This window comes from Ziziphus jujuba, chromosome 11 (genome assembly GCF_031755915.1).
Source record: "Ziziphus jujuba cultivar Dongzao chromosome 11, ASM3175591v1".
NCBI lineage: Eukaryota > Viridiplantae > Streptophyta > Magnoliopsida > Rosales > Rhamnaceae > Ziziphus > Ziziphus jujuba.
Genome location: NC_083389.1, coordinates 11,386,930 through 11,406,709, shown reverse-complemented (window position 1 = coordinate 11,406,709; position 19,780 = coordinate 11,386,930). Strand labels below are relative to the sequence as shown.

At 33.9% G+C, this 19,780-nt stretch overlaps 1 protein-coding gene across 1 annotated transcript; it reads left to right on the top strand.

Annotated features, from left to right (window-relative positions):
- The first annotated feature begins 4,841 nt into the window (after positions 1-4,841).
- On the top strand, positions 4,842-19,766 carry LOC107403749 (DNA-directed RNA polymerase I subunit 1). Its single transcript, XM_016010661.4, has 21 exons — positions 4,842-5,105; positions 5,311-5,480; positions 6,190-6,349; positions 6,489-6,827; positions 7,152-7,436; positions 7,573-7,743; positions 8,014-8,176; positions 8,379-8,563; positions 9,314-9,574; positions 10,681-10,769; positions 10,913-11,060; positions 11,164-11,382; positions 11,630-12,013; positions 12,140-12,284; positions 12,735-12,946; positions 14,045-14,247; positions 15,453-15,651; positions 15,740-15,999; positions 17,189-17,329; positions 17,818-18,775; positions 19,138-19,766. The coding sequence occupies exons 1-21, from the start codon at positions 5,091-5,093 to the stop codon at positions 19,732-19,734; spliced, it is 5,304 nt and encodes a 1,767-aa protein (XP_015866147.3). The 5' UTR covers positions 4,842-5,090; the 3' UTR covers positions 19,735-19,766.
- Positions 19,767-19,780: the final 14 nt, after the last annotated feature.

Here is a 19,780-nt window from a genome sequence, read left to right as displayed (position 1 = left end):
ATAATTATATGTATAAGGGATCATAGGGACATCACCAGGATAAGTGATTTTCTTTGATTGGTAAGCGGGTTGATTCCATTCTTCAAGTGTGACTATTTTGTGAATCCAGAATTTGTGAGAAATATATATATATATATATATATATATATATATATATATATATATATATAAACATTTGTTAATACCTTATTACATGAAACATACCCTAGCAAAGTAAAAATTACATATATGTAAGGAAAATTCAAGTTTTGCTAAATTTACAAGTAGTTCAAGTTGATCAAAAGTAGCAGCATTATAGCTTAAAAAGTAAGATTAACATAATGCATTTTTTTTAAGATATATAAATCATCATTAATGTTCATTATCATTTTTTAAAAAAAATAAATAAAACTTACCGGTTTTGTTTAAAAAAAAAATAAATAAATAAATAAACAAGCGTAAAGACAACGGCAACAGTGAAATTTTACGGTTACCCTTTATTACCTTGGCCGAGCACGAGGAGTGGGAAACTAGTCGTTACTTGGAAAGCAAGTAAGCATAGTTTTGTGAAGTTTACCAACCCAATTTTGTTGGACAATATGGAGCGACCCATACCCGGTGGACTCTATATATGATCCGGCAGTGGGCTGTAAAGGACAAATAGCAAGTTTTTTTCCACGTTCATCAAATTGAATATTATATTAACATGGTCGTGCTTGTCTAGGATGCTTCGGTTTTTTTGGTTGGTATATTACAATTATTCTGATAAAATTGCAAAAAAATAATAAAATAATAATAAATAAATGAATAAATGGCACTTTTTGGGTTAAGAAAACTTCTTAATCAGGTTTTCACAAACTGTGGTGGATGGGAAAAGGAGGTAAGTTTACATTGATTGAAATTGATTTTTTTTTTTTTAATAAAAAAATATTTATCTATGAAATGGTGACATAGCATTTTCCATTCCATTCCAATTTTGGTTACGGATGAATTTTTTCAGTTTCTTTACTTACTGTAGGTTATTGGAACATCCATAACAGTCTGATATGGAGTATTTAGATTGTTTAATTTTTATGACCAATTGTTTCCACAAATTATCAACTCGTGATTAATTTGAGAATTGAGATAATAGTAATCTGTAATGGACAGTTTTACTTCTATGAACCTAGTTTTTGGACATCCTGAAGAGGATATATATCATGCATTTATTTATTTATTTTTTAAATATATATATATATATATATTTTTTTTTTTTTCACTAAAATGATTTTAGAAATGAAAAGAGTGGTTGATGTGTAAGATGTACATTGTCTTAGTGTGCATCCTCAGTTTGCTGACTTACAGCTGATAGAGTTATGGTTCTTTGTCTCGGTGCAGTTGCATTTCTTGTGGCCAACGCTCATATTCCTGCGCGGGACATTGTGGTCATATTGATCTTGTTTCACCTGCTTATAACACCTTTGCAAAAATTTTACAAAAGATTTGTTTTTCCCGCTATCGTTTTCTGGGAGGCTGGAAACAGGTAATTAACTCATAACTGCGCATGGTCATGTTGCCCTGATAGGTCAGAGCTACAACTTTGTGGTGATCCTGTAATTGCTTTAAGGGAGTTTATATGTTTTGCAGCTTTAAGACCCTTCTAATGTTTAATAATAATAATAATAATAAGGGAAAAAGGTCCTAATTTGATGTGTTTTGAATATGTCACTTGCAGGGAAGATGCCAGGAGTGTTGCTGATAAATTGAAGAAGATAACCGTGGCAGACATGATAGACGGTATGAATGTTAGTGTCAAGCTATTTTCCCTTAGTGATGATGAGATTCGCCGTATTTATAAGCTTGAAATGAAGGTCTACAAACCTGAAAATTGTCCAAAATATGCTGACAGTTTATCAGAAAACAGGAAGGAAACTCTTAGTACAGTATTTGTTAGCAAGTTGGAAGATGCCATAGAAAAACATGTAAAGTTGCTCTCCAAAATTAAAGGCATTAATGGTTTCATGGCTGACAGAGTGTCCAGGGCTTCAAATGGAATGGAGGAACATAATTTTAACAATGAATCTCAACACGAGGAAGACAGTGATGATGATGGTGAAGGGAATGAGGATCTGGTTTTGATGCAAAAAAACAAAAGCAGCAAGCTACAAATGAGATGGATTATGAAGATGATTCTGAAGAGGAGGTGGATGAGGGGAGCATTCCAGCTGCACCTGACAGTGAAAATGATGAGTCAGAGAATGATGAGACTGATAATCTGGGGGCTGAAGAGGAAAGCAGTCATATTAAACATGACAAGGCAGAGAATGAAGCCGAGTTTATTAAGGTTGATGAGACTGATAGTCCGAGCAGTATGCAAAAGGAAATAACTGAAAGGCAATATGAAGTCGTTAATCTCTGTGAACTGCCCAAAAAGAAGACAAAGCCAAGTGCCAGAGAAAAGAAAGAAAGCAACACAGCGCAAGAGAAAAAAGACAGACCGAGCAATTTTTGTTCCAGCTAAGGAATTTCACATTGAAATTTTGTTGTCGCAGGTACAAAATATTCATCCTCTCTATTATAGCATTCATTTCTTTAGCCAACTAGCCAATGCATAAACAACAGGCACCATGACTCCTTGATTCTTTTGTAAAGTTAGGGTCATGATTTTCCATATTTAGAAATCGTTCCTTAGTCTGACCAGTTGAAACAATTCTTTTGCATATTTATTTATTTATTTTTTAATTCTTTATCCTATTTCATGTGAACTTGCAACATTTTGATCCTGCAAACATATGAGTGGAACTGTTATGTGGAGTACAGGTCCTATACCCTATACATACACATACATTGGTTCTCCTGGAGTTGTTCATTAGTGTGGCTGGAAACTATTTTAGTAGGGAAAATCGCTAGCAGATGACTTTATAACATTTAAATTGGTGTATACTTAACTCTTCTTATCGTCACTGCCATTGAAATTTACCTGTTTGAAACATATTCTATCTGTAGATTGCTCTGAAGACGGCCCAGAAGATTTACATTCACAGCTCTGGAAAGGTTGCTCACTGTCAACAAAAAGTTACTTACTATAGAAGAAATCCCAAAGATAGGGAGGAAATATCACTCGAAGAAAAAGAAAACATTCCAGCATTGCAGACCGCTGGCTTAGATTTCATTAAAATTTGGAAATTGCAGGATGCTCTTGATGTAAGGTATATATATTCTAATGACATCCATGCTATTCAGAATACGTATGGAATAGAGGCTGCCAGAGAAAACCATCATTAGGGAGGTTATGAATGTTTTCAAGTCCTATGGGTTCTCTGTCAACATCCGCCACCTATACCTTATTTGCCGATTTTATGACTCAAAACTGGCAGGGTTCCTGCATAAAAGATTCCATCTCTCCTCTTAAGTAAAATGAGTTTTGAGAGAGCTTATAAGTTCGCTGTGCAAGCAGCATATCATGGTGAGATGGATGATTTGGAAACCCCATCTTCTAGGATATGTCATGGATTGCCAGTTAAGGTGGGTACTGGATCTTTTGATCTGATGCATAATGTGGAAAGTTGAAGCATCTTTTTTTTTATTTTTTGTTTTTTGTAACATCAAAGATTGCATTTCCCCTTCTGTATGCTATTTACAAATTTTGGCTAATGATGTATAGAAAGTTTTGGTACTGGATCAGTTGTTGATGTATTTAATTTGAGGGAATTTAACAATGTCATTTCTCTAGCTACCCTTCTCCAACATTCCCTACCCTTTTTTATGAACTCAATGTTTCTTTCACATTTCGCAAATAATTGAAAATGTTAAATGGTTAGTCTTTGGTTCAAATCTTTTGGTATCTCAATGGTCTTTAAGCCCACTCCTGTCCCATTTTATGTAAACTCGAAGTTAAGTAAGCCCATAGTTTCCTTTTGTTTAAGGCCCATATAAGACAAAAGTTCAGTTTAGCCCATACTTGTTTGCCAACGATCCGTACCTTCTTCTAACACCTTTTCATCTGAATTTGACGTGAAGGAGGATTATTTTCATAGGAATGCTATAAGTATTAAATTTTCATCACCAATGATACGGTAGATTTTTAATGATTTTAAATTGATAATATTTTATATACATATTATTTTAAAATTATCAAATTATAAATATTAAAATTTTAATAAAAAAATTTAATTGTCCTATATTTATATTTATTTTTAACCGTTTTATTATTAGGCTAAACCTGAAAAATATTTAAAATAACTTTTTAGGTTTGAAATTTATACCGCTTTTTGTCTAACTTTTTTTTTTAATTTTATGAATGTGTATTAGGAACTTCTAATGTATCACCATTTGCATAAAATAAATCAATTTAAATCCATATCTAAGTTTAAAAAGAAAAAGAAAAAGAGAAAGAAAGTTAACTTTAAAATTATTTATCATTCAAAATGAAATATGCTATATAAAAAGCATGCTGGGCTTGGTAGGCCCAATTAATTTTTAACTTGAACAAAATAAGAACCAAAAACAAAACTTGAATAATAAGGTTTAATATAAGAGATATCCAAATGCCATTTTAACATATTATTTTTAAATTTTACCACTAAGGCTAGTAGTTTAGCAGATGATGAATCGAACCATGATTTGGAGGGAGTTAGAGTAGGTGTGATGGTACCGAGTCTTGGTAACTATACCTTTTTTTTACTTTTTTTTTTTAATTTTTTAAAAAAAGAAAAAAGAAGTGCTAAAAATTAGAAATTTAATTAAATGGTAATTGGACCAATTTTCACTACTGAAAAAACAAAATAATGATATTTAACCTTTTAAATTTTATTTTGTTTTTTTGGGGGGGGGGGGGTGTGGGTGTAAAATTATAACAAATATATAACGTTGGTGCTGAAATGCCCCAGTTGGTGCGGCCGAGCTGGTAAGCTGGGTGAAGTATATAAGCCGCCGCGTTCTTCGTCTTCTTCTTCTCCACTAGAACCCTAAACCCTTCGCAACGTTTAAATTTTTTTTTTTTTTTTTTGTTTTTTGTTTTTTTCTCTTTTTGTTTCTCTCTCCTTCATCTCCACTCCAACTCTCTCTCTCTCTCTCTCTCTCTCTTTACCGCCTTTTACACTGTCTCAGCACTCTCAGACTTTCTCTCCGTCATGGCTCATAGCGAGGTTTGTCTTCTCTACTTTTTCCTACTATGTTTCTTTGTTTGGTTTTTGAAGCCACTGTTTTTGTTCTTTTTTCCTGAATTGGAATCATAAAGCTATCAACATCTAAGTTTCGTTTCGTTTTCTTTGTCTTGGGTGTTGTAGATAATCAAGCTATGATTTTTGTTTTCGATGAAGTAATTTTCTTAATTCATGAACTTTATTGTAGGTTGCGACGGAGTCGGTAGAGGCGGTTCAGTTTGGGTTTATGACAGACGAAGACGTTCGTAAGCATAGTTTTGTAAAGGTTACGAGCCCAATTTTGTTGAACGATGTGGAGCGACCCATACCTGGTGGACTCTATGATCCAGCGATGGGTCCTTTACATGACGACGCATAGTAAGTCTCTTCCACATTCTCAGTCTATTGCATTTTAAACTCTCTCCCTAGGCAATTAGTATAACAGCCAAATTCAAATTTGTTCCTGCTTCTCTTGCTTTTTTTTTCTTGGTTGGTGTTATATTACTATTATTCTGATAAAAGTAGCAAAATAAAAAAATAAAAAATCAATAAAAGGGCAGTTTCGAGGCTTTCGAAAACTGTGATGAATGGGAAAAGTAGGCAAGTTTACATTGATTGAAATTGATTAAAAAAAAAGCATCTATGAAATGATAGCATTTTCCGTTCCATTCCGAGATTGATAACAGATGAATTTGCTTAGTTTCTTTATTTTATCTTCCTCATAACGTAGTAAAGGTTATTGGAATTTCCATAGCAGTGTGATATAGAGGATTTTGATTGGTTTAATTTTTAGTGCCGATGTTTCCACAAATTATCAACACATGCTTAATTTGAGAATTGAGATGGTAGTAATATATGTTGTGGACTTTTTTACTCCAATGAACCTAACTTTTGGACATCTTGGACAGAAAATCAAGCATTGAATTATTGATTTATGTATTATTTTTTACATATTCATTTTTTTCCTTTCGCAAAAAGATTTTAGAAGGGAAAAGAGTGGTTGATGTGTAATATGTATGTTGTCTTAGTATGCATCCTCGGTTTGTGACTTACAGCTGATAAGAGTTTGTTCTTTGTCTCGATGCAGTTGCATTTCTTGTGGCCAACGCTCATATTTCTGCCCTGGACATTGTGGTCATATTGATCTTGTTTCACCTGTCTATAATCCCTTGTTATTTGATAACCTTTATGACCTTCTACAAAGAACTTGTTTTTCCTGCTATCATTTTCGGGCAGGTCGAAAACAGGTAATTCATAACTGTATGTTTATGAGGCTCTTATAGGTCAGAGCTACAACTTTATGGTGATCCTGTAATTGCTTTAATGGAGTTTATATGTATTGCAGCCTTCAGAGCCTTCTAATGTTTATTTTTGTTATCAATTAAGGTTGAGAAGTGTATTTCTCAATTGGAACTCATCATGAGAGGTGATGTTGTTGGGGCAAAAGAGCTAGATTCTGACTCACCTAGTCAATTCTCATATGCAAAGGATGATGATGGAAGGATGTGCCACAGTGCCGAGTCTAAGCAGCAAGTGTGGACCTCTCTCCATTTTACTGAAGTAATGTCTGTTTTGAAAAAAATTCTGAAACCAAATTCTGCAAAAAGAGATTCTGTGAAACAGAATCCTTTCAAACAGAAGAATAAACTGAAGACCACGAAATGCATGAATTGCAGTGCTAAAAATCCTAAGATTAGCAGACCTACTTTCGGATGGTTACATAAGGTATATCTGTTTATATACTTAGTGTCTTCAAAACTTATTGATGCTAGTGGCCATCAACAGACTGATTACAGTGATATTTTTAGAAGATTTTAAATCTTCTCAAGTTGAATGCATGTTATCATTTGAAATATATGAGATATGCAAGTATGTGGCTATATGGTATCTCTATGTTTGCATGTATATATCTGTGTGTTCGTGTGGATGCTTGGTGTATATGTCTTCAAGCAGTGCATGCTTACTTAAGTGAACTGACAATTACAACTCTCATGTTTTACAAGTTCTTCATATTATATCTTATCTATACTTATAAAATGATGGCTGTAGAGTATGTCAGGTGCCCACATTAGAGCAAATGTTATTAGTGGGTCCAACATAGAAGGGCCTTTTGCTGATGGACATCAAGAGGCATCGGTGTCTGACGAAGAAATTATTAATGATTCACCTCCCTGGGATAATGATGTTGACAAAGATAATTCAGATGCATTTAGAGCTCTCTCTCCTGGAAGTCAATCTTCTGTGAAGAAAAATCATAAAACAAAAGGCAGCAAAGTGCCTAATAAGTATTTTAAGCAAAAAAAATCCTCTACAGGACCTTTGTTGCCATCAGAGGTGTGTTTTTCGCTTGGTTAACGGTTATGTTTAGATTTTGTGGATATCTCTATGGTAATTCTATTGCTTTCTAGTTCTTTAGTGTAGAACCTTTTCTGATATCAAAAGTACTTTTTAATTTCTCTTTATGTCAAAGGTCAAAGAAATTTTGAGGCTTCTGTGGGAAAATGAGGCTCAACTTTGCTCGCTTATTTGTAATATCCGGCATCAGGGATTTGGGAAGAAAGCAAGTTATACAATGTTTTTCTTGGAGAATGTTCTTGTACCTCCAATCAAATTTCGTCCACCAGCCAAGGGTGGTGATTCTGTAAGTTGATATTTAGTTAAAAGAATCTTGCCCTCTTTTTTCTCACTAACAAGCCAATTTTGTTTATTTATATTGGTGAGGAGATTTACCAACCTTAATTCTAAAAGGTGTTGGTTTGTGAAGTTTCTAAGACAATCTTATTCTTATATGTGATTGTCCTCTATAGTTTTTCTAGCATATGAATTTAATTTTTCAACTGCAGGTAAGCATTTTCCATGTTTTGAGGCAACATTAACAGTACCATTCTTGTTGCTTGCTTTTTGTGTCCAGGTGATGGAGCATCCTCAAACTGTTTTATTAACTAAGGTATTGCAGTCAAATATTGATCTTGGAAATGCTCATATAAACAACTCAGGATATGCAAAGATAGTAAGCCGGTGGATGGCTCTCCAACAGTCTATCAATGTGATGTTTAATAGCAAAAGTGCTGCAGGTGAGTGTATTTATTACTTTCTATATTCTGCTTATAAAAATATGTTTGCAGTTTCATGTGTGTTTCTTGAGTGCGCTTCCTTTGGGAGAACATAATCTTCTAAAATACTTGTTATTAAAGTAGAATAATGAGTAACATTATATTGATGAATAATTAATTGCTTGGAATAGCTAACCAGTGGTTTTTCTGTTATTTGTTTTAGGTCGAAAAGAGATGGCTACAGGGATATGTCAGTTGCTGGAGAAGAAGGAGGGACTGTTTCGCCAGAAGATGATGGGAAAGAGAGTTAATTATGCATGTCGATCTGTCATATCACCGGATCCCTATTTGGCTGTCAATGAAATTGGAATTCCTCCATACTTTGCATTAAGATTAACATATCCTGAGGTAAAAGCTTCAAATGACAAGTTGGTTTCTTGGTCATGGTAGTTTAAATGATTCGTGATTTTCTTTTATTTGCTTCTTCATATAATTGTCTACTTTCATTGTGCATATGCTGGGATAGGTAGGACACACATAATATAGACTTATTCTATTGTCCTGTGAAGGCATCCATGGTAGTATGCCTTGAATCAGATTGTCTATGCATAAGGTTCTTTAAAATTGATAGTAAGTACTACAAGTACTGATTTCTCCTATGCTCTAGTCTTTCCCTTTATTTATCGCGGTTGTATTATATAGGTATTTCCTCTAGATAGCATAATTTTTCAAATATAAGTATTAATTATTGTTACTTATCCCTTCGTTCTTTATCTCCCAACCATAGTCTGCATGCAAAGTAATTTGGGATGTTTATCTGATGACTGTGTCTATGTTTAGTTGATCAAAAATAATATTTTACTTGTTTCTGTACAATCATTCAAATCTGACCTACGGGCATATGTTATTTCTTATAAAATTTTCCTTTCTGATATTATGGGAATTAGTTGGATCTCTGAAGATTCAATTTGTATAACTTAGAAGCTCGAATACTGTGCCTTTAAGTATTTTAGAAATGCAGTTATTATAGTAGATGATTATGATGGCCAATTTTTAGTGTTTATGGAAGAATATACACTGATTATAACTTCATATGTACTTTGTTCAGCATGTTTCCTTTCTATTATTTTTAATTTTATCAAAAATTTGTTTTTTCAGAGGGTGACTCCATGGAATGTTGGGAAGTTGAGGGATGCTATCATTAATGGTTCTGAAATCCATCCTGGAGCCACACACTATGTTGATAAGTTATCTACTGTTAGATTATTAGCTCGGAAATCACGCATTTCAGTGTCAAGAAAATTACCCTCTTCTAGAGGGGGTTTAGTGCAACATGGGAAGTTTTGTGATTATGAATCTGAAGGAAAATTTGTGTACCGCCACTTGCAAGATGGAGATATTGTGCTTGTCAACCGACAAGTATGACACCTTTTCTTTTTATTTGAATGTTTTAACTCTAATGTTACCCTGTTTACCGTTTTAATAGATGTATATCATTGATAAGACATGAAACTATTTTACCTTTTGGGAGTCCAACAGTGTTATAAGGATTAGCATATGGTGCTCCTGTTACTCTACTTGTCTGCTATGCTTATGATCTTTATCAGCCATTTACTTCTATAAAAGTGATATTTGTCTATTTAATGAGTGTGTGTTGTGCATGTTATTTCGTATTTGAAGTTGCTCAAGAGTTTGGAGCATGGTATTGAAAATAGATAGTACATTAGTGGACTCGTTTTTAATATTTTTTTTCATACTTTGGTGCTTTATGTATGTGTAATGGAAATAAGCTTGTTTTGGTATCTTAGTAATGATACGAGATGCATAGGTGTTTTACCTTCGTTGGTTGGTATTCATGGAAACCAGCTGCTAAATCTGGATGTTGATAGTGCTACCCCCTTTGTAGCAAGTTTTAATTATATGCTTATTGAATATTGGATTATGACTTTGTTATCATATTTACCAGAGAAGATTACAATATACTTTTAAATTTAATTTTCAAAAATGCTTAAATGTCTTATAATTGCAATCAATTGTGCTAATTTGAAGAGTTTATTTGTTTGCAATTATGGAATTTGTTATTGGGAAAAAATGTTATACAAGTATAAATATTCTCACAAATATATTTTTATATTAAACTAAAGCGTATAATTGTCTTTGAGCACCTGATGTGGAGATAGTTTTGTAAGAAACTGAATTGTGAAGCTAGTCATAATTTACCTATGTATTTTTTTTCATTGTGCAATGCAAGTTTAAAATTTCTAGTAGTGATTAAAATATACATAGAGCATTTGATACTAGCCTTTATGATATGTGGTTCATTTATTAATTTGCACATTCTTTATTTTTGGTCCTTCTGCTAAACAAGCAAGACATATTAATTTTTGGAAGTGAAGTGGTTAGATTTTCTTGTGCACCTGGTTTTCTTCTATGTAGGATTACATGTTTTATTGGGTACTTGTGTGTTTTTTGGTCCTATGTTTAGCTAGATTTAAAATTATTAATGATATTTTTTTTGGTTGCAGCCTACACTTCACAAACCCAGTATAATGGCACATGTAGTTCGCGTGTTGAAGGGAGAGAAAACAATTCGCATGCATTATGCAAATTGCAGGTTGACACTATAGAGACAAGCATATACTTTTATGCATATCTATATTTGTAGTTTACTTTGCGCATCTTTACTAATTGAGATTGATTGTTAACTATGTCTTGCAAAGCTAGCCTTTAATGATTTAAAATTTGTTGTTCTTTCAGTACATATAATGCTGATTTTGACGGTGATGAAATGAATGTACATTTTCCGCAAGATGAAATTTCTCGTGCAGAAGCATACAACATAGTAAATGCAAATAATCAATATGTCAAGCCTACCAGTGGTGAACCCATTAGAGCCTTAATTCAGGTTTTGTTATATTTTTCATTTTAATAAATAAAAGTACCTGTTTTACTTGCTTTTGTAGCAGTAGCTTCAGTTTTCTTATTTATTTATTTTTGAAAATTTTCAGGATCACATTGTCAGTGCTGTCCTTCTTTCAAAAAAGGATACCTTTTTAGGATGGGAGGAGTTTAATCAACTTCTTTATAGTTCTGGTGTTTCTGCCATTGGATCAAAGTCTCTCTCCAGGAAATTTGGGCATAAAGTTTTCATGTCAAGTTCCGAAGATGAGGTCTTCCCCCTTCTGCCTGCAATTATGAAACCTGAGCCTCTTTGGACAGGGAAGCAGGTAATTGTTAGTTAAATTTCCATATTTGTTTTGCATCCACACAGTTAAGTGCCTTGATATTGTGTTTGAAGATGAAAACAAAAATGCATAACTAGTTATGTTATTCCTTCCAGAATGTACAAATGTAAAGTCAATAATTTATCTAGTTTCTGAAATGTAGAATTTGGTGATGTTTTTGTGGAGGATTTTGCATTTAATGGTTTAAGAGGTCATTTTTTTTCCTTTCCCTGTACTTGTCTCCTTACAGGTTATTACTGCATTGTTAAATCATATCACAAAGGGTTTTCTTCCATTTTCTGTTGAAAAAGATACAAAAGTTCCTCGAGACTTTTTCAATGATAAAACAGAGGATAATAAATCAAATGGAGAAAATGAAGCTGGTAATGCTAGATCAAAGAAAGTGAACAAGCGAAGAGCACAAAAGGAAGCTGATAAGGATAGAATGAAGATGAAGGGGGAGCCAGATGAGGACAAGTTATTTATATATAAAAATAATTTGGTTCGTGGTGTGATTGACAAGGCTCAGTTTGGTGAATATGGTTTGGTCCACACTGTTCAGGAGCTCTATGGCTCAAATACAGCAGGGAATTTGCTCTCTGCACTGAGTCGTTTATTTACTGTTTATTTGCAGGCAAGGCATTTTCTTGGATGCTGTTATATTTTATAAATTTTATTCTCCTCTTGGATTAGTCCTTCTTTGTGTTGCGAGGTTAGTCAATCTTACATAAACTAGCAAAATGTGCTCTTTGTGGTTCAGATGCATGGATTCACATGTGGAGTCGATGATCTTTTACTGGTGGAAGTGAAAGACAGAGAAAGGAAGAAACTGCTTGATAAATGTGATGAGATTGGTGAAGAAGTTCATTGTCAGTTTGTTAAGCTGAAAACTAATGAAAAATTAGGTATGCCTGCTGTTTTAGAAAGCTGATACATATTTATGTACATAGACATAAATGCATTTGTATAGATCTCTGTACTTCCTTGAAGTAACTTAGGGTTGCCTAGGTTTCTACGAAAATGTATATGCAGACTTGGGAAATATAATTAACATGGAATTTAGTATTTAAGCAAGTATATCGTTGGATGAGATTTCAATAAACAGAAACAGTTGTTTCAGTTAAGGCAGACAGTTGTTCTAGGTGGTGAATAATTTCTGGAATATTCCCTTGGGATGTTTTTTGTTTTTCATGTCGTACTCCTAAGCATGCTGTTGATCTACCTTTCTTTTCTTGGATAATTTATTTATTTTTTGTTTTCTGTCTCATATTTTGTGTATATTTTAATCATTATTATTACTATTATGTGATTTATTTCATTTGATGAGTTGTAACCGTTTAGCATTTTCCTTGCAGATCCCATGATCCTGCAGTTTAATATTGAAAAAACTATTCGCAGTAATGGAGAAGCTGCCTTGGCATCCCTGGATCGAAAAATGATTAGTCAACTAAATGATAGAACAAGCAAGTCTGAGGAACTCAAAGGATTGTTGTCTAAAGGGCTATATAAGCCCCCTGCTAAAAATTGTATCTCTCTTATGACTACATCTGGAGCTAAAGGTGGTGCAGTAAGTTTCTTCCATTCTCTTTCCTAGTGTCCTGTCATTTTCATATTCAAGTGTTATAAATATTAAGGTTGTTAAGTTGTAGAACATAACACATATTGTTTTGCTAAAAATATGAATCATGTATTGGAATGTATTGTGTATCGCAAGAGATACATGTAAATTTCTAACAATATTATTATTTATCATTGTATAAATAAATATTTAAGTTTAATTATATTTAACTACAATTTTAGAATAATACATAATGTTCCAAAAAATTTATTTATTATATAGTAAAAAAATATTTTTATTTAACACTAATAAAGAGAAATGACAGAAGAGTTATTTGATTTTCATAATATATTTTAGCTATTTTTCATTAAACTATATATTTAAAAAGAAAAAATGAATAAATAAAAATTACAAGAGATTTTTAATAAGGCATTAAGAAAACAATAAATTTATCAGTTTTTGGAAACTATCAACTGTGTATTAAATTCTTATCCATTTATTTTATCTGCTTTTTTTTATTTTCCTCCCACCTCATTCCTGTCAATTTTTTATTTGTTTTGTCTTTTTTCTCCTTTCCTTTAAAATGTATCATTTCATTAAGCTTTTCGTTGAAAACGCTTTGTTTCATTAAGCGATCTTCCTCTTAGCAAATGACCTGCTACTTCAAGCTGCTGTTCGGTCAAGAAGCCATTCTTGTTTTGTTTTCTTAAAATTTTTCAATTTTTTACAAGTTATATGGGTTTGGGCAACTTTGATTTTTAATCTTCATCGAGATTAACAAAAATTTTGTTTCCTGAAAAGTGAATTGAAGAATTGCAATTCACTATAAATATACGATTCACAAAGCTGAATAGAATGATTCAGCTGATATGCGATTCAAGGATACTATTTGAATCATGTGTTGCATGGTTTTGATAACATTGATGAATACTACTAGAAGAGGTCAAAATTGTGGTTTGAAGTTTCACTTTTTGTGTGTATTTAATTGTATTTTGGTAGTTTCTTTTAGAACTTCTTATATGATTGAAAATTTGTTTATAGAGTCCAAAGGACATAATATATAGCTCCCACATTCTTCAGCATTTTTTTTTTTTTTGCTTCGGGCAGGTCAATTTCCAACAAATATCTTCACATTTGGGCCAGCAAGAGCTAGAAGGAAAGCGAGTCCCACGGATGGTTTCTGGCAAAACATTGCCCTGCTTTCCTCCATGGGATTGGACTTCTCGATCAGGAGGCCTTGTAATTGATCGCTTTCTTTCTGGTCTTCATCCCCAGGAGTATTATTTCCATTGCATGGCTGGCCGTGAAGGGTAATTTAAAAGATTTCTTTGGTCTTGTCTTCATTGTTTTACGTTAAAAATTTTCTCTTCCTTCGGAAACTATATATTTAAATGATTTTATCGTATAATGGGCAATGGTTTTGTATGACTGGTGTCTGATTTGTGCATTTGCACTGCATAAAATATTATTCTGCTCCTGTCTTGGAAGGAGTTATGTTGGTGCTTTTGTGGTTCACTTTAGGTACTTAGTTAGAGTTTAAGAAAGCATTACCACCACTTACACTCTCTGTAGTATTTTTTGTGCTTTCAATCTTGGTAAGAGATGTTCCACTGTATTACAATGGCCTTGTGGAAATTTATGGATTAATTGGATAATTGTGTTGGTGAAAACTCTTGAGGTTTTGAACGAATTTTTCAAGTTTTAGGCAGTGCTTTTCACAGACTAGTGGAACTATACCGATGTGCGTACTTGTTTGGTTTAAGATTGTTCTTTCCATCAAGAGCTACTTTTTCTGGGTAAAGTACTTGTTGGAAATGCGATTTTTGTGAATAAATACTATGTCCTACAGGTGCCCTGCCTAGTTTGTACTCTGAAGGATTTAGGTAAACTTTTAACTTCTAGTTGAATGAGTGTTAAATATGTAAATGTGGGATGGGTTCTGTACCTATAGGGTGATAGAGTTTGATATGTAAATGTGGGATGGGTTCTGTACCTATAGGGTGATAGAGTTTGAACATCTCAATTAGTATCTATTCCTCCATCACCCAGAATGGAGGGGATGGTCCTGCTGAACCTCGTATGGCATTTTGTTCCGACCTGAGCCATGCAACAATGAGAACTCTTAAACTGTTAAATGCAATTAAGGATCAGTGATCAAATAGACCTCAATAATTTCATGAAACCTTACTTGCCTTGCTTCTTTATTATTTTTATTTCTTTGATATTTTGTCCCATGATGGTGTACATCTGTATTTTGGATGTACTACTTTTCTTTCGGGTTTACTCGGCTGAACTCAACTAAGCGTTGTATCCCACATGTAATTTCAGTTGACTGTAGGTTCCTTTATCATTTGTATAAAATCACTTTTTGACTTTTCATCAATCAAATCAACTTTTGACATTCTGTATCATTTTCGATGACTGAACTGAAGAGGGTTTAAAATTAGTCATCGTCATTAACTATAGTTGTGTTGTTACTGATCTCTTGTAACTGTGAATTTTTTCTCCTTCATAGGTTGGTTGATACAGCTGTCAAAACGTCTCGAAGTGGATATCTACAAAGATGCCTAATAAAAAATCTTGAATGCCTTAAAGTTTGCTACGATTACACTGTTCGTGATTCTGATGGTTCCATCATTCAGTTTTGTTATGGAGAAGATGGTGTGGATGTCCATCAGACAAGCTTTATAGCAAACATCGAAGCATTTGCTGCTGTGAGACCTTGTTACTCTTTTTCTTTATCAGAAGTTTTTAGATAAACTGTTTTCACTATTTATATTGTTTAAATTTATGTATTTACAGAATAAGGAAACGATCTACAAGAAATGTCATCATCAAATTGATAAATCCAATGCTTACATTAAGAATTTGCCTCCTGCTCTTATTAAGAAGACAGAGAAATTCGTGCAGAAATTGTCCATGAAGCAAGATCATGACTTATTGAATCGAGAGGGGTTGTTAAGATTAATGGAGCATAAATATCTCTCTAGTCTTGCCCAGCCAGGAGAGCCAGTCGGTGTTCTTGCTGCTCAGTCTGTAGGAGAGCCATCTACACAGATGACGTAAGTTTCTTTCTGTGCTTAAAGAAAAATTTGAAATTCTTATAAGTAATTTGGTGCTCCCTGCACCTTGTTTCAAGTGGTAAGAGATGGATTACATTTGAGTTTGTAAACGAATCTGCAACATGGAGGAAAGAGCATAAATTTTTCAAGAGAGACCATGATGATATTTATCTCTTTAGGCACTAATTTAGCTGGTAGTCTCCTTTCCCAACCTTATTAGAGGGAACTAGAACCTGAGTAAACTACACCTTAGATGCATCTTATTCATTGGCACCAATTACAGTGTGAGAACCAGCTAATGTCATAATTTTCTAATGAAGTTGAATTACTTGGTGCTCAAACTCATTTAGAGTCTTCTGTGTTAATGGTGGAAACTAGAACCTGTGCTAGCTCTAACTCGACTTGCTTTTGGGCACATATCTTGTCTTTGGTGCCAATTGCGTAATGATCAGGTTAAATAAGGAATTGATTTTTGTATGTGGTTGCTACCAGCATTTGAGGTTGTGCTTCTGATTGAGGTGGTTAATGCTGATCCTTCAATTCTTGATGACTCGACTGGATTTTAGTATGTCTTGTCATTTCCTAACTAAAGAAAATTGTACATAACATGTGGTCAATGTCTTTTGTAAATTTAAGTGTATGCAATGCACTTACAACCAGACTGTAAATTATGTTGTGCGGCTCAATATCTATGCTAAAATTGTCTTTACTTGTACAAACATCTAAACTGCAATGGATCTGTTATCGTTCTGTGGTGGAGAAAATTGGATGAAACCTTAATTTTGAGGTTAAGGTAAACCAACAGTTATCAATTTTATCATCATCGTCAGTTAGACCTAAGAATTTCAATAGATACTCTTGAAACCTTCAGAGTTTTTGTTGCAGTGAGGATATCTTGTTAAAGGTCAATAAACTAGATAAATGGAATTTCTATGCTTTCTATTCAAAAGAAAGGAAGTTGAAGTTCATAAATTTTGCAATTCTGAACTGTTAATATATAAATATATTCGGTTACTTATTTTCTGCTTACTTTATATTATGTCCTCCACTACCAGTATCTAAAACAATTATCCTCTTTATTATAAGTTGTTAGATAACAAAAATGTTCTTAGTAGTGTTTAGGCTCGCGTGGTGTTCACTTATATGGATATGATATTGAATTCACATTATTAATGATGCCATCTTTCAGGTTAAATACTTTTCATCTAGCTGGTAGAGGTGAGATGAATGTGACCCTTGGAATTCCACGCCTCCAAGAGATCTTGATGACTGCTTCTGAGAAAATTAAAACTCCATTTATGACATGTCCATTGCATGAGGGGATATCAGAGTAAGTTGCTTACAATAGGGTGCTGTTCTGAGATTTTTGTACTTCAGTTTTTTTATCTTATAATAATGTGCACTTCAAGTTTATGGTCTTTTAAGTTTCACAACGTTAAGAAAATCCGAAGTAACCCTTGGTGATACTGCATTACGGATTGAGACATAGTTACCTCCATATTTGCTAAGCGTCCTCTATTTTGTTTTCCAAAATGGAAGGGTTTTTTTGTATTTGTTTCACATGTAAATCATTAACTAGACTGGTTGTGCATGAATAAATCTGATTAAGTGGTAACTTTCGTAACTCAAATGGTTCCTATGGTAGGTTTATCCCCCGCCTTTCCCCAACCCCAAAAACCCCTATCTCCACACCCACCTCCCCCTCCCCGTCCCCCCACCCCCCAACACACACACACACACACAAAAAAATAAAAAATAAAAAATAAAAAATAAAATTCTAACGTCCTAATTTTATGCATTTTGGATATGTACATGCAGGGAAGATGCCAAGCGTCTTGCGGATAAATTGAAGAAAATAACTGTGGCAGACATAATAGATAGAATGAAAGTCAGTGTCAAGCCATTTGCCCTTCATCATGATAAGGTTTGCCGTATTTATAAGCTTGAAATGAAGCTTCACAAACCTGAGCATTATCCAAAATATGCTGATGGTTCATCAGAAGATTGGGAGGAAACACTTAGTACTGTATTTGTTAGGCAGTTGGAGGATGACATAGAAAAACATGTAAAATTGCTCTCCAAAATTAAAGGCATTAAAGATTTCATGGCTGACCCAAAGTCCAAGGATTCAAATGAAATGGAGGAAGATTTTTCTAAAAATGAATCTCATCATGAGGAAGATGGTGATGATGATGGTGAACATGGTGAAGGGACTGACGAGGATCTTGGTTTAGATGCACAAAAACGAAAGCAGCAAGCTACAGACGAAGTGGACTATGAAGATGATGCTAACAGGGAGATAGATGAAGGGAACATGTCAGCTGGATCTGACAGTGAAAATGATGAGTCAGTGAATGATGAGACTGATAATCTGGGTGCTAAAGAGGAAAGACATCATATTAACCATGGTGAAGGGATTGAGGATCTTCGTCTAGATGCACAAAGGCAAAAGCAGCAAGCTACAGACAAGATGGACTATGAAGATGGTTGTAAAGAGAAGGTGGGTGATGGGAAAATGTTGTTTGGATATGACAGTGAAAATTATGAGACTGATAATCCGAGCACTAAAGAGGATACAGCTGAAAGGCAATATGAAGATGGTAATCTCTCTGAATTACCCCAAAAGAAGACCATGTCAAATGCTGGAGAAGAGAAGAGGACCAAAACTAAACTAAAGCCAAACGAGAAAGACCGAAGAATTTTTGTGGCAGCTAAGGGGTTTCACTTTGAGATCCATTTCAAATTTATTAATGAACCACATATTTTACTGGCTCAGGTACAACATATTCATCCTCTCTATTATAGCATTCATTTCTTTTGCCAATTACCCATGCATAAACAACAGACACCAATATTCCTTGTTACATTTGTAAAGTTAATGTCATGTTTTCCTAGAAATGGTCCTTAGTTTGACCAGGTGAAACACTACCTTTGGTTTCATTTTTTTTCTATTTTATGTAAACTTGCAATATTTTGTGCATGGGTTCTCTTGCAGTTGTTCGTTAATGTGGCTGGAAACTATTTTTGTTCCAAAAAACGACTAACATATGACGTGCAATGTTTAGAATTGTGTATATTTAACTCTCCTCATCATCAATGCCCTTGAAATTTACCTGTTTGAAACTATGCCATCTGTAGATTGCTCAGGAGGCAGCCCAGAAGGTTTACATCCAAAGCTCTGGGAACGTTAATCACTGTCAACAAATTACTTGCAAGGAAAATCAAGTTATTTACTATGGAAGAAATCCAAAAGATAGGGAGGAAATATCAGCCAAAGAAAGAGAAAAGATTCCAGCATTACAGACCGCGGGAGTAGATTTCTTTACATTTTGGAAATTGCAAGATGCTCTTGACGTAAGGTATATATATTCTAATGACATCCATGCTATGCTGAATACTTATGGAATAGAGGCTGCCAGAGAAACCATCATTAGAGAGGTTATGAATGTTTTCAAGTCCTATGGTATATCTGTCAACATACGCCACCTATCCCTTATTGCCGACTTTATGACTCATACTGGTAAGTTTCGTTCAATGAACAGACTTGGAGGCATAAGCGATTCTATTTCTCCTTTAAGTAGAATGTGTTTTGAGACAGCTACTAAATTCATTAGGGAAGCAGCATATCATGGTGAGATGGATGATTTGGAAACCCCATCTTCTAGGATATGTCTTGGATTGCCAGTTAAAGTGGGTACTGGTTCATTTGATTTGATGCAGAAAGTGGAAGTTTGATGTACAAATTATATTTTGTAATTTTCTTTTTCGTTTTTTTCCTTTT